This window comes from Mesoplodon densirostris, chromosome 3 (assembly GCF_025265405.1).
Source record: "Mesoplodon densirostris isolate mMesDen1 chromosome 3, mMesDen1 primary haplotype, whole genome shotgun sequence".
Taxonomy (NCBI): Eukaryota; Metazoa; Chordata; class Mammalia; order Artiodactyla; family Ziphiidae; genus Mesoplodon; species Mesoplodon densirostris.
The window spans coordinates 164,541,157-164,556,228 of NC_082663.1; the positions used below are offsets into that span (position 1 = coordinate 164,541,157).

At 43.5% G+C, this 15,072-nt stretch overlaps 1 protein-coding gene across 1 annotated transcript in view; it reads right to left on the bottom strand.

The window, feature by feature from the left end:
- Positions 1 to 15,072, bottom strand: part of DOCK2 (dedicator of cytokinesis 2) — a 412,654-nt gene that overhangs the window by 349,544 nt on the left and 48,038 nt on the right. Inside the window, exons 15-22 of the mRNA XM_060094549.1 lie at positions 11,567 to 11,665; positions 9,814 to 9,886; positions 9,596 to 9,699; positions 7,645 to 7,828; positions 7,363 to 7,460; positions 5,592 to 5,681; positions 4,431 to 4,531; positions 3,458 to 3,592 (exon numbers count right to left, since the gene is read on the bottom strand). Coding sequence (XP_059950532.1) covers positions 3,458 to 3,592; positions 4,431 to 4,531; positions 5,592 to 5,681; positions 7,363 to 7,460; positions 7,645 to 7,828; positions 9,596 to 9,699; positions 9,814 to 9,886; positions 11,567 to 11,665 — 884 coding nt within the window. The remainder of the gene's footprint in view (positions 1 to 3,457; positions 3,593 to 4,430; positions 4,532 to 5,591; positions 5,682 to 7,362; positions 7,461 to 7,644; positions 7,829 to 9,595; positions 9,700 to 9,813; positions 9,887 to 11,566; positions 11,666 to 15,072) is intronic.

The window sequence follows — 15,072 nt, forward strand, 5'->3', positions numbered from 1 at the left end:
ATATACAGATTGCCAACAAACACATGAAAGGATGTTCACCATCACTAATCATTAGAGAAATGCAAATCAAAACTACAATGAGGTATCACCTCACACCAGTGAGGTGTGGGCATCATCAGAAAAATCTAGAAACAATAAACGCTGGAGAGGGTGTGGAGAAAAGGGAACCCTCTTGTACTGTTGGTGGGAATGTAAATTGATACAGTCACTATGGAGAACAGTATGGAGGTTCCTTAAAACACTAAAAATAGAACTACCATGCAACCCAGCAATCCCACTACTGGGCATATACCCTGAGAAAACCATAATTCAAAAAGAGTCATGTACCACAACGTTCACTGAAGCCCTATTTACAGTAGCCAGGATGTGGAAGAAACCTAAGTGTCCATCAACAGATGAATGGATAAAGAAGATGTGGCACAGATATACAATGGAATATTACTCAGCCATAAAAAGAAACAAAATTGAGTTATTTGTAGTGAGGTGGATGGACCTAGAGTCTGTCATACAGAGTGAAGTAAGTCAGAAAGAGAAAAAGAAATACTGTATGCTAACACATATATATGGAATCTAAAGAAAAAAATGGTTCTGAAGAACCTAGGGGCAGAACAGGAATAAAGATGCAGACGTAGAGAATGGACTTGAGGACACAGGGAGGGGAAAGGGTAAGCTGGGACGAAGTGTGAGAGTGGCCTGGACATATATACACTACCAAATGTAAAACAGATAGCTAGTGGGAAGCAGCCATATAGCACAGGGAGATCAGCTAGGTGCTCTGTGACCACCCAGAGGTGTGGGATAGGGAGGGTGGGATGGAGATGCAAGAGGGAGAGGATATGGGGATACATGTATACGTATAGCTGACTCACTTTGTTATATAGCAGAAACTGGCACACTATTGTAAAGCAATCATACTCCAATAAAGATGTTAAAAAAAAAAGTTCCAATCCTTCTCAACAAGTTTTCTTCCTCTCTTACCCAAGTGCATCCTGCGTACTGATACAGGAAAATCCCTAGCCCTTGTAAATGCTCATGTGCAGCATGCCCAAAGAAAAAATGGCAGGGAACAATTAATGGGGACTGGATCCGCTGTAAGTATGCACACGAGGAAAGACAAAGGAATAACAGGAAACGGAAACACAATACCAGACACAATAAGCTCCCAAAGCAATAATTATATTACAATTTCCCACCAGCTGGCTTAGAAATCTCAAAGCACTGAAACGTCTATCTTCCATTCCCAAGGAAAATTCCCTTCTAGTTTGGGGTAATACTACCATCACTTCCCAATGTCCCTGAGGCTCCACTGAAGAGAACCCATTGTGAAAGATTCTAGAATGAACAAGACCTACTACATTCCTTCGGCACTCCTTGCAGGTCAGCCTATATTTCTGATCATGAGAAAGGATTCAAGCTTATGTCTGGATTACCTTCGAGACATCTCCTCTGACCAAATGACTTCTCCTAGGCCCCAGAATGCACTTCATCCAACAAGCATTCTTGAGTGTCAGTGATGTTCTATATATGCTATGCTGGGGGTACATAAGAGAATAACAGATTATCCCACTCCTTAAGAAGCCAAAACTCACTTAGAGTTCCCGCAGCACTGAATTTTTACTGAATGAAGAGCTGGGGGCACTGCAAGATGACATGCCCTCAGGTAGAAAAGAAGAAAGCAGATGTACAAATGCTCTTTGTTCCAGTGGAGGAAAGAGACGAAGACTAAGAGAGGTAAGACAAGGAGGAAGGAAGGAAAGGAAGAGAGGGAGGGAGGAAGGAAAGAAATAAGGAATGGGCGGCGGGAGGGAAGAGAAATAAATTAAAAGGACAAACTGAGGCATAAGATATGATACATGGAAAAGATATGTTCTTGTAGATATGAAGTTCTCGCTTGGAGATGGGATAAGATATCATTGCCTAATCTGGAATTACAACGTTTGAATCCTTGAACCTCTCCAAGAGTTCAACTCTTAGGAAGACCCATAATTGTCTCTTACTGGTTTTCAAATAATTCAAATATTCTTTCAAGTTCAAGAATACCCCTAAGACTTCAATACACAGTCTCTGCCTTGACTATCTGACAAAAGAGAGGAATCGAAACAGGTATTTCACCTTTAGAATAGCCTAAGTGACATATGTTTTGTGACATGGTTCAAGACACTCATCTCTTTCTGTTCATCAACTGAAATATCAAAGAATTCTCCTACAAAGGAGAATCCCAAATAATTACCCATTTCAGCTGCCTCTGAGTATGAAGCTTTCATAACTCATCCAATGTCTTGATCAGAATGATGATTTACGGACTTCTACTTTTTTTTTTTTTTTTTGAGAAACCATCCCTTCAAGTAAACAAGTTCACACCATAACTTGCTGACCTGACCCATGGCTCCAGAGGGGAACATGTGACCATAAGTACACAATCTGCATATTCATTCTCCTGGTCACACTGTTTAAGACCTTAGCACATGACCCAAGATAGTTCTTGGCATAGGATTTTGGTCGAACAACAGGGAACCTAGAGTTGCTTAAGCTAGTAGAATATGAATCTGAGTTTCCCAGTGCCTTCCCCATTGGAAAACTTGCCTCAGAAGGCAGCCAACAAAAGGAGAGCAGACCCAAGATCTAGAGAGACAGAGACTATCCGAACGACACTAAGTATCTGGATCCAGCCGTACCGAAGGCTAAGTACCCCCAAGATTTTTCAATAATGCGAAATAAAATAAAGTCCTATTTCCCCGAGTCAGCTTGAGCTGCATGCTCTTCCTCTGCACCAATAAGAATCCGGACAATACATTTCCTGTATGCTTATTTCCCGTCACACACAACCAACCTGGTCACACACACAACCAATTCCCTGCCTAACTCTGCCTTGTAGCCAGGAGACACATAAATTGTTATTTTGCAGGTTGCATTGGAATGACTCCACCTCTAAAGCCTTTTAAATGGGTAGCTAACCTCTGTGATGCTGACCATCGAATATCAAATCTCTTAGGTGCTCTAAAATGTCAGCTCACTTTTTGGCCACTAGGATTTCACGGACAGGAGGATCAGCTGCAAATACCTGCTCATCTGTCATGTGCATCCTCCTAGAGCCAAATAAATGTCAAATTCTCTGAGTTCTGCTTCCCCGTCCCCATGGAATACAGATTCCTGGAAGGTTTTCATCATATCTCAAATCAAATGAAGAATGTTAGATGAAATGCAGAAGAGCCTCAAATCACAAATCATAGTCACTGGAGGAGACATAACTCTTCAACATATGAAGATTTCTTCTTTTTTTCCCCAAATGAACTTGGAACAATTATTACCTATTCATAACTCTCTAAGTTGGAATTTTAAGCTGTTTTTGATCAGCAGCTGGTTATAATTTTCTAAGAGTTTCTCCAATGGCACAATACTGCTGTACCCCAGAGGAATTGCAGAGCTAATCAATCACTCTTACATAACTAGTACTCACTGTGAAAATAATGTCCTTGACCGAACAATGAACTTGAACACATATTCCAAAGCTTTCAGCGTTCTTAAAATTGGCTCACATTGCTCTCCTCTGCTGGAGGTATCCAAGTAAGTCTTCAGCACCATCATCAATTTCCTGAATAAGGGATTGTATTTTCAAAATACATCTCTTTTCAGCCCACAGCATGGTAATTAGTTTGTTTACTAAATTATAAGGCATTCAATCAAAGGTTAGAGGTGATGGTATAGCCAAGCTCACTTAGTCATTTACACCATAAAAATAACTCTGCCTAAAAATATATGTTTAATACAGGGAGTGAATAAGTATTTCCTGTCCATAAAAAGCCAGCAAAGGAAAAAGTAGTGAGAAAAAAATATTTTGACTGGGAAAACTAGTCACAGTGAGGATGTGAGGAGGGATGATGGTGGTGATAATGTTCTTTTCAGCTTCTTCTTCCCACAGAAAATGTTCTTGTAATATCATGGAACTCCGTTGCCTGGAAACTGACCATGTTTCTTTATCACCAGCAGGGTAGACTTCGAACTACTTGGCCTGCTTTTCCAGGTCCCTTCACAAACGGGCCTCCACCAACTTTTCCAGCATCATCTCTGATCTCTAACCCTCAGTTCTCTATACACAAGCTGTACTGAGCTACCTGTCATATGCACTTCCTTCTCTCTAGCCTTTGAATCCCAGTGTGTATCGCAAGTAGCTGTTCAATAAATGATAGCTGACGGACTTACTGACTAAATGAATGAATGAATGAGCAAACACTTCCATGTACTTCTGCCACCATAAAATATTCATACCAACCTATGAGTTTGCATATTTTTATTTAATCCAAATAATACAGCCAGATTGGGTTTCGTCAAAAAAGGTAGAACTCACACAGGCTGGTGACCAAAAGAAACTACTCAAATTTCTGTGCCCTAGGCATCCTGGCAGGGCAAGCAGGAAGTACACAGTTACTTACTTGTAAGCTAGGGTAGCACTGAAATGCTGTTGAATGTAAGCCTCCAGAACGGTGTTGAAATGCTGGAACTTCCGGTCGGCAATGAGTCCTATTATGTAGATCTTGAGGAAGAAGCAAGGAATCAGTGTTTTGTGGGCAGACCCAGGACAGGAAGCTGTATTCACATGGCATAACTGAATCCCTATCAAATTCTGTTGCCCAGGAATTAGGTCACTAATATAGCTTCAGTCCTTTTCATTAAGGTAGTACCCCTCCTCAAAAGTATTTCACGAAGTATGCTAAAGGGTTTCACGATCAGATAAGCTTGAGAAATCTCAAGTTATCAAAACCTTAGACTGCCTTCTTTATTGCAGGCCTTATCAGAGTCTTCCATATGCTTATGTGCATTGTAAATCTCCAAGAGAGTCATGCAATGGTCAACACTTCCCTAAGTTCTTTAATCAAAGGATCTTTTCGTCAGGAAGTATTTTTCCTTAGACACAGCTTTCTAGGAGGCCCTCTTGGGAAGCACTGGATTAACTCACAGTTGTCTCCAAGTAAGCTCTATAAAAATGTAAATGTCACTGACACAAAGGGTTGACACATTCATACTTTATTGGTCACTGATACCTTAATGCAGATTTTTTTAATGTTTATTTTGACATGACATTGAGAAGATGTGAGTTGGGACAAGAGGAAGAACTGACCATTTCGAAAGGTGGAAAGGAGACAGATCTGCCTGGTGTACCACCCACTCTAAAATGTTCTGGGGTGGGCAGGAGGAGTGTAACAACTGCTGAGTTGGAGACTGAGCAGGAGGAAGGTAAAAAAAGGGTTAGGAAACATTTTGGGTACTTTACAGCCTGGCCAAGGACTCACTCCCCGCATTCATGGAAAGCCAAAGCGACTATTCACGGTATCCAGCTTCATGTACTTTCAACCAGGGCCAATCCACCATCAGCACTTAAACACTCCCCTTTTAATCACCCTGCCCATGCTTTCAAATGAACTCGAAGCAAACGAAGGGAAACAGCAACTCGTTCATTGGTCTGGTTGCCAAATGTTACAATGCCTCCAAAAAATTCATGAAAAGGGCCATGTGGGCCATAAGTTCTCTGTGTTCTCACAGTGAGACACACGTTAATGCCTAATGTCACTAAACACTGGCCCCCTCTCTCTTACCAAAGCATCAAAGACGAGGATGTCATACTCATTACTTTGAGAATGTTCCATCATGATGTTGAAGAGGGCATCCAGAGTATCCTGGAGAAACTGGGAAAAATAATGAAGGTCTTGTAAGAAAGAGTGTAGGTGACCCAGCAGTCCCACTCATCAGTGCTTACCCAAGAGAATGAGGGCACACATCCACCATGTGCCATGTTCAGGAGGGCCAGGTACTTTACTCACAAGAGCCAGAACTTGGAGCAACCCAGTTGTCCATCTTCAGCAGAGTGGATAAGTATAGGGTGGCATTTTCACATTATAGAATACTCCACAGCAATAAAAGAAAGAGCAAACTACTTCAACGTGGAATGACGAATATAACTCTTGTGAGCATTGTGCAGGGTAAGATAAGTCAGACACAGAAATGTTTATTCATTACCACTCTCTTTTTATGAAATTCAAGAACAGGCAAAAACCCCATCTATAATGATGGTAGTCAGCTTAGTGGTTACCCCCAAATAGGTTACTAACAGAGAAGGGGTAAGAGGGAACCTACTGCAATGCTAAAAATGTTCTGTATCTTGACCTAGGTGGTGGGTACACAGTTGTGTACATGTGTAAAAATACACTGAACTGTACTCTTAAGATAAGTGCTCCGTACATATGTTACTATATGTAGAGTATACATCAATAATAATTTTTTTCTAAAAAAAAGAGAAAAAGAATGCAAAAGGGAGAGAACAGAATGCCCTTTCAGATGACTTTTCCAGGCTGCCAAAGGTGACAGGCCTTATAAAAGGATGTCTGGGGAATTTCCCTGCCATTGTTGAACCAGGTAGGTGGGTCAACAGTGCAGTTAAAGCACTGATCTGGAAATTCGACCATTGCTTCTCCATGTATGGGCAATTAACTAAAATTTGATACCCCTCCCTCCTAAGAGATGGGTCAATATTTCCTATAGTCGAAACACAGAGCTACTACATAAGGATGTTCAATCTCAGAGTTTCTAGCTGTACCAGGTTCCCAATGGAAACAAGATCACCAGGACCTCTGGGAAACACTTGTCCCAATTCATAGTGCTGGAGAGACAGTTGCTTTCATTAGATCTGCGCTTCAGACACTATATTCTCCACCACCATGTGGACACAACAATATGTCTGACATTTGCATTGTTTTCTGCTTGTTTCACCTAAAACATGAGCTCTGATGTCTTTCCTTTCCTCATGTTTAATACATAACATTCTCGAAGCAGCAGAGACCAAGAATACTTTTTATTTCTAACAGCAACATGTAGATAATACGAAGAGCTCATACTACTATAGCAACTTACAACAACAAAAATAAATAATAGTTACTATTTGTTGAACTTTGTACATTTTCATAAGTGTTCGTTCAATTATTGTGCATTATGTGTAAGAGACTTGCTGAGTTAATTTTTAAATATTTATCATCTTGAATGCTCACAACCCTGCAAAATATGTCATATTGATAATACTATCCCATAAAGTTGGCAAGCAGTTGTACTGGGATCTACACCAAAGTTGATCTATTTCCAGAGACTGAGCACAACCATACTTTTCTCCTGCTCAAGATTCAGCATCACTGAACCTTATCATCCCCCAGATTTACCAATAAAGGCTTCTAATGCCGACTTGGGACACTGTATCCCATTGTCAGAAGCAAAGTTGTCCTATCTCCCTCAGCACTTCATCTCTCCCCTGAAGCCACCCATGATTTAAAGCTCTGTCACTTTAGTGGATGCATACAGGCAAAATGAAGCCCCACTGACCTTTACTACTTCTTCTCCATCGACAATCTTCAATTTTTCTAAATTCTCCTGTAGCAGTTGTGGCTTCATACGCCACTTCAGCAAACCCAGCAAACCCACTAAAATAGAGTCCAGACAAGCAGAATTACTATTACTGGTCTAAACTGTCTGTATCAGGACCTCCCCTGGCCCGCCCACACATAAACACACACACACACACACACACACACACACACACACACACACACACACACACACACACACACACACACACACACACAGAGCTATCAATGTTTCCGATACCATTCTGGGTGAGCTTTGTGGAGCACACCAGCGTAGAAATGGAGAATACATCCCGGGAGCTGACAGAGAGCCCCCCAACACTGCTGGAGCTTCGACTCAAGGTAGCCCCCTTGTTTTCCACATGGTGTCGGTAAGAAGGAAGAGTCAGGTAAGCACTGGCATCCTCCATCTTCTTGCTGTCCCCCTGGAAACAACACCTTGGTTACTTCCCCAAGCCAAGGGTATGCACCCAATGCTACATAGAGTTTGCAGTGGCCAGATTACACACTGTAGGTAGAGAGGATCAGCAACAGTGAGGGACATCGTAAGAGGAGCAGTGAACATCAGCTGGTAAGGTAAGGCTGTTTTTCCACAAAATAGGCGAGAACCCAAGGTTACGTTAATGGGAAAGGGGTTGATCAACCACCTGAAGGCTCTGTGGACTTCATTAATGGCACAGAGGGAACTGAAGATTCGCAAACAGGATATTTTAATTCATTCTAAGTTTTATAAGATCTTAACACAAACAAGCCCACCAGCAGGATAAGGAATCAGCTTAAAGAAGAAGTTAACAGCAAAGGCACTAGATTCCGAAAGTGATGGTATTTAGACCCTCTTCTACCATTTACATGCCTGTGTCATTTGGATACATTCCTTGGTCTCTCTGTGTCTCGTCCTTCTCATGATTCAACTGAGAATTAATCATATGACCTAATTCTAGAAATCTGGAGCAGACTAGATGGCATAATGCATATAGAACACTTAGTAAAATGACAGACACATAAGTCCCTTGGCATGCTGAAATGAATGGCTAGAGGTAGGCATTACAGCAGTCAAGATTTACTGAGCCCTTACTCTGCACTAGATGCTGCACTAAGTGCTTTGTATGCCTTAGTTCATGTCATTTAAGCCTCACAACAGTTGTTACTGTTGTGTATACTGTTATCATCTCCAGTTTACAGATAAGGAAACTGAGGCTTAAGGAGGGTGACTAAATTGAAAACTGACTGCAGCTGGGACTCTGCCCCCAGTGAGTTCACAACCTTTTAAACCAAGAACTACCTTGATGCGTCAAAAATGAGAAAACAGAGCCTGTACGGAAGGAAAAGGGGTGTTCTGGAAAAGCCAAAGAGACTCAGAGAAGAGTAGTACCATGTTATGAAGCTTTGGTGAGGCTATGTTTGTCATGCAGACCACAGGCAAAAGGGCAACTCCAGCCTCCAGTGCTGAGAAAGTCAAAGGCAAGGGTTTGATCCCTGTGCTGACCACTTGGGCTTGTCCCGTTTCACAGCCATACCCTTTGCCTCCAGCCAGGGGCTAGCTAGAGACACGCCACTGTCACGGGAGTGGTTGTGGGAAAGCACGCATATAAGATCAGGAAAATACTTCCCCACTTCTAGAGAACAGTGCAAGTCTCATGACGTAAAAATAACAGCAGCTGCCATCTATACTCTTTTACATGGTCCTTTTGCGTGGGTCATCTTATGGTCATAAACATGGCCATCACCACTTAAGGAAAAGGAAACAGAGACTCAGCAAGACATGTGAGATGACTCCAATTTAGTCAACAGCAGGATCGGGACCCTAAATTGTGATATTTTTTCCATTAGCTACAGTGAGGAATCTCTCAAATATTTCTTGCTGGTCTTCTGTACATCCCACAGGTGTCTTAACAGAGTCAAAGTCCACTCTGTATGTAACAATAACCTTCCATTTACTGAGAATTCCATGTACCCATCAACGTCATGTTTACATGCACTGACTCATATAATCCTCACAATTACTCACTGAGAGCTCACATATGAGGACACGGAGGCCCAGAGAAGTTAAGACTTTGTACAAGGCCTCACACCTGGGAAGCCCCTATGTGTGTGACTCTGAGGTCCCTGCTCTTAATTACCAAGCCATCCTGCCATCTCCCCTTCACTTCCTGCATGCTCCCCACTGCAGAGTTCATCCCAGCTCACGGTACCTTTAGGACAACCAAGTCATGGCATCCGTCATGCAGAGTGGTCCCATCTTCCTTCATCAGCTTCACATAGGACATGGCAAAGTTCTTTTCTCCTTTATCCTTAGCTGAAAATAGCATTGTTGAGGTCAGGGGGAAAAAAATGATACCTGGGCCACCCAATGATCCCACCCCTCTCCCCTTAGGGGTTTTGCAGAGATGCCATTTGGTTGGGCACTCACATTCCAGAGATGACCGATGTCGAAACATGAATCGCAGGTGGATCCTCTGCATGTCTTCGATAGGGACGGCCACCTCAATAGGCAGAAACCATAGCTCAGGAGACAATGAGTTAAAGAGCCCTCCCCACTCCACCCCGCCCCACCCCCCGCAAAAGGCAGCCTGACCATTTAACTTAGAGTGCTGCGTGCTGATTTATTACCCAGCCATCAAGCCTGATGAACTGTAAATACATTACATAAGAACTGGCTATGAAGAGAAAATAAAGTACCAAATGTAATCCATTTGGCAAATTGCATTCCCAGCCAATGAAAAGAGATCTGTAAATTATAGTGAGGAAAAATGAATCTCCCCAAATTGATATAAAAGTCACATAACTTTAGCGCAGGATTTAATGCACTGCAAACTGCACAGTGCACATTTTCCTTACACACTCTAGGAGTTTGGGCAGTTGCAGCAGGGCTTAGAAAATTAACAGTGCCCATTAGGGGGCTTGCTGGGGGACTGTCATTTATGTAAATTAATAAAAATGCTTGAATCCAATCATATTCGGGAAAATCCTAAGCCTCATTCCCATCTTTGGTTTTTCCTCCAAGGACACTGGGCCAAGACAATCACCCCTTGGTCACCCAGTTTCACTGTCCAGTGAGTGGACTGCTGTACCCTTGACTGAGGTGCTTTTGGCCTGTCTCTGGACTACCCCACCTCCCAAAGCCCCACAGCAATCCCTGTATTATACAATTCAGGCCCAGACAGAGAAGCTTAGCTACCTGTGAGAAAACCACTCAGATTTTCTGTGGATACTTTCTGCTCCAGAAAATGAAATTTGAGCCCAAAGAGGTCCACCACTTGTTTGTGTGTCTCAGAGCACAAGAACTGAGAGTCACATGGGCAGCTTTTGTCCAATTCATTCTTTCACTGCATATTGAATCAATACTATAAGCTACAATCATGTGAAGCACGGGCCATGCTGACATAAGGCAGGGTCCCACTCAAAGAGCTCATGGCCCACACAGGGCAACACATAATTATCACCATGTGATGAGGGCTAGCAAAGAGATATAACTGGGGTACAAGAGAGCACAGAGAAGAGAAAACAACCTGGTCCAACACCTCTCTGACCCCAAAGTTGGGTAGGTCATCACTTTTAAGAGAGTGAGTACAGGGAGACCCACTGAGGAAAACAGGAATATGGGTGACAACGCAAGAACCACTGAGGTTTGAAGAGCTACCTCTGAAAGGGAAGTCTTATGAATATCTTCAGTTTGGGTTCAGAGCACAGAGTGAAGACTGCTATTAATTACAAGGCAGAGACATTTGAAGCTGTGATCAAGCTTCACTGTCCACTAAATTAATTCCAAACTCCACTTCCAATGCACGATATTCCCTTCTACTTTAGTGTGACAATCTGGTAATGCAAATATTCCATCTGAGGTACCCTCCCAACAGGGTATCTACCAGGCATTAAATAGCTTTTTATAGTCTCACATTTGCTCCCAAGCTCTGTCACTCCTCACTGCTGAGCAGAACGACACAACTTGATGGCTTGGGCACAGTCCACAAGATCATCTGACAATGCCATGGTGGCTGGCTGCTGGGCCGGTGAAGGGTGATCAAGAGAACCGGGCGTTCGCCCACTGGGCCACTATTTCCACTGCCTGACACACCACCAGAGACATGCTAGGCTACTGTTTCAGATCTTAGGGAGTCTTAGAGTCCCCCAACTATTACCATCATCATCATTATTATTATTACCTTGACTGTTTCCATCCACCGTGGCTGTTTGACTTGATAGTACACGACGGACCGATATTCATTCATAGGTTTGTCCCCAGCTCCCACGCAAATTGCATTCTGACCCAAGAAAAATGAAAAGAGAGACAACACTATAGAATTGCCATTTTCTATGCTTGGGCAATTTTGGTCCCGAGGCCAAGCCTGGCCACAGGGCCTGGGATAACCCTGCCTTCTTTAAGCGTTCTGCCAGGTACCCTTCTACATTACGGATTTATACATGAATGTGCCCGGCCCTGGGAGTGACAGCTGCTTAACTATAGAAATTCTATTACTTGCATTCTGGAAACCACTGGAGCGCAGTAGGAGCTGATGTGGCTGCCCTATTGTCAATGGTAACCAGCCTTGGAGTTGCTGCGCGCTGCCAGTCTTATTAATTTTATTTGTTTCCTACATCTGAATTGCACAAAGTTACCAAACAGGCTCAGATCAGCCAAGCAGCAGCCCGTTCTGATGGATTTCTGATGCTAACACACCCAGGTGCTGGCGGGAGCTGGGGAAGGGGAGGGAGCTTGGGTTTCAGACAGACACATGGGCAGAGGGGGCTAAAGGAGCCCACAGTTAGGGAGCATCTTCCAGGTACCAGGCCCATGCTAAGCACTGGGATACAGGCATGAGTCAGAGAGTAAACCTGACATGAGGGCTCACAGTGCAGTGTAGGAATCATTATATGAGCAGACAAATCACTAGGCAATGTGAAGTGATGACAGATATATGTATCCAGTTGTCACTTGGTATCCACAGGGGCTTGGTTCCAGGGCCCTCCCTTCCCTGCCACTGATTAAAAAAAAAAAATCCACAGATGCTCACGTCCCTTATATAAAACAGTGTAAACAGTGTAGTACAGTCAAACTTCTGCACCTGCAGATGCAGAACCTGCAGATACAGAGGGCTGACTATATAACACTATGGAGCACAGAGAAAGGACACTTCAGTGTCCCCTAAAGACCCAGGGAATATTTCTTGGAGGTGATGACAGTTGAACATCTTGAAGAAAGGTTCCAAGTTGGCTTTGAGCAGAAACACAGGAAGGACATTCTGAGAGAGGGTGAGCACAGAGCAAGCATATCTACATAGGATATTTATTCTTAAAAAATCACCCTCAGAGTAACAAGGAATTACCTTGCAATAGAGTATGCCAACCCCTAATTCTACCTCGTGTTCATTCTAGTTGTTTGGCCCCAAAACAAGATCTAAGGTAGGGTCACTCAGAAGGGGCCTAAGTTCGGTTTTTATACCAGAACAAGAGATTGCAACCTCAAGTCTTTAGAGATCTAGGGACATGAGGATTGGTTTTGCAGCCCCAAGCCCCCAAACTACAAAACTGTGTGCCTCTGGGGACTTTTATGGTGAGAGAATCCATGACTCTCACTAGATTCCATCACATTCTCCAGTGGATTTCCCACCAGGCTGAAGGACCAAAGCTGGCCACTCTGGGCCCCTGGGAAAGCAAGCTAAGCTGTGGGGAGGATAATTCTGTCCCTCTGTACTTCTGAGCTATAGGGAAAGAATAAGTTCAGTTTCAATATTGACTGATGCTACATATGGCCAGATCAAACCCATTTGAAAATAAGGCTACAGCATCCTTTCAAAACTTATCTCTGAAAAAACAAGGACAACCAGGGAACTGCAAATGAGGGAAGACATACAACTCTCTTAATTTTCAATGGTATGGAGCCTTTCAGAACTTCTTGGGGTGCTGAACTAAAAACATGCTTCCAAAGTTGTCCTAACCATTTAGAGAGTGCTTTGTGTCCAGCATTATGCTAAGCCCTTTACACGAACTGCCTCACTTAATTCACTCCTCACAACCACCTCTGATGATTACCGTCATTATCCCCATTTCAAAACTGAGTAAACTGAGACCTTGAGAGGTTACGTCACTTGCCCCAAAAGGTACCAACGCCCGGACTACATCTCAGACCCTCTAACTCTTTGCCCAGTGTTCCCGCTGTAACAACCTAGATGGCTTCCAGTCTCCTAAGATTTATATCTAGTGACAATGATGGGCTTAGCATTTCTGTAGCTCAGCTGAATCCCACATAGCTTATAAAAACTGAAAATACACATGTATCTCTGGTGAAAGTAAAGCTGCTGTACAGCATGCAGCTGAATCCCACAAAACTATCTTGATGATGAAAATTTTTGATTGCCTAAAGCTGGAGAAAACAGTCTCAGTATTATTCTGAGAAAGACCTAAGACAGCTCCCTCCCTCTCAACACTTCAGAGATAAAACCAAATGTCGCTGGGTGTGTAGAAAGAGCACTGTGACCAGGGACAGGGCCGGTTTTCGGGAAAATATAGATTTGTGCTTGTCTCCAGTGAACCTATTCAGTAATTTTCCCCATTGCCCACCCCCATGGCTCCCTGTTAACAACGAGGGCCCCTAATTGGCTTCAGGTCAGTAGAAGGAAGCCTGGAAACTTTAATGCCGACTTGGCCTTGGTGGACACACTTCAGTAGGAGGAAAAATCCGGCTCCAAACACAGGTCTTGTTTACCTCGTAGGAATCATCTGAGGAATAAATGACACCAGGGGTGTGAACGCATTTCGAGAGCCAGGAAGTGCTTTAGGCTGACAAGGTTGCTCTTATCATGGGAAGATGCCAGTTGGTGTCCACGAGGCAGTAACCAAGCCTGCGACGGCTCTACCTTTCTGGAAATAGTGAACTTCAATGAACACCTGTCATGTCAATTACCTCAGGTGGCATTCACAAGAGTAAGGTGCCACTGCTGGTCTCATTTTCAGACAGAGTCTCCTAGGCGTAGAGAGATTATGTAATTCGCTCCAGGTCATCCTGCTAATCCGGGCTGAGCTGGGCTTTTGGCCTGGATGCCTGGCCCCAGAGGTCATGTCTTAACCACTACACAGCACTGCCCCCCATGCCCTACCTCCAGCCCTGTAAACTGGCTGGTCTCAGAAGAGCAGAGGTTTCTCAGCCCTGCATCTGAGCATTTTTACTTCTTGAACTTGCTTTAGGTATCCCCGCTGGGTTGTCTGTTTGACCCCCTCAGATCCTTTCCAGGGCTTCAACCTGAAGTTGGTCTGCTTTTCCTAAATGTTACCTCCTTCCTGTTGCTGAGTATTTACTACATACCAGGTGCCTTACACCTACCATTTTGTATAAACAGCAACCCCACAAGGAAGCGATTATTATTCCTCTTTCATAGACATGTAAACTTGCCCAAGATCACACAGCTAATAGGAGGGGAGGGTGGGATTTGACTGCTGTCAGTTTGATCTCAGAGCCCAGCCTATTAGCTTCTCTGCTATGGGTCATCCTGAGCAAGGTCGTTGAGACCCCAAAGTGAGCCAAGGACAAGTCTATCTAACCTACTCTATCTTCCGACCCTGCTCTTCCTAGGAGCAGGAGGACAAATCGATACCCCTAAAGGGGACTGTTCCCACCAACATCAAACAGGAACGTTTAAGTGTGCTGCCTGACACTTAATCAGGCAGTAATATT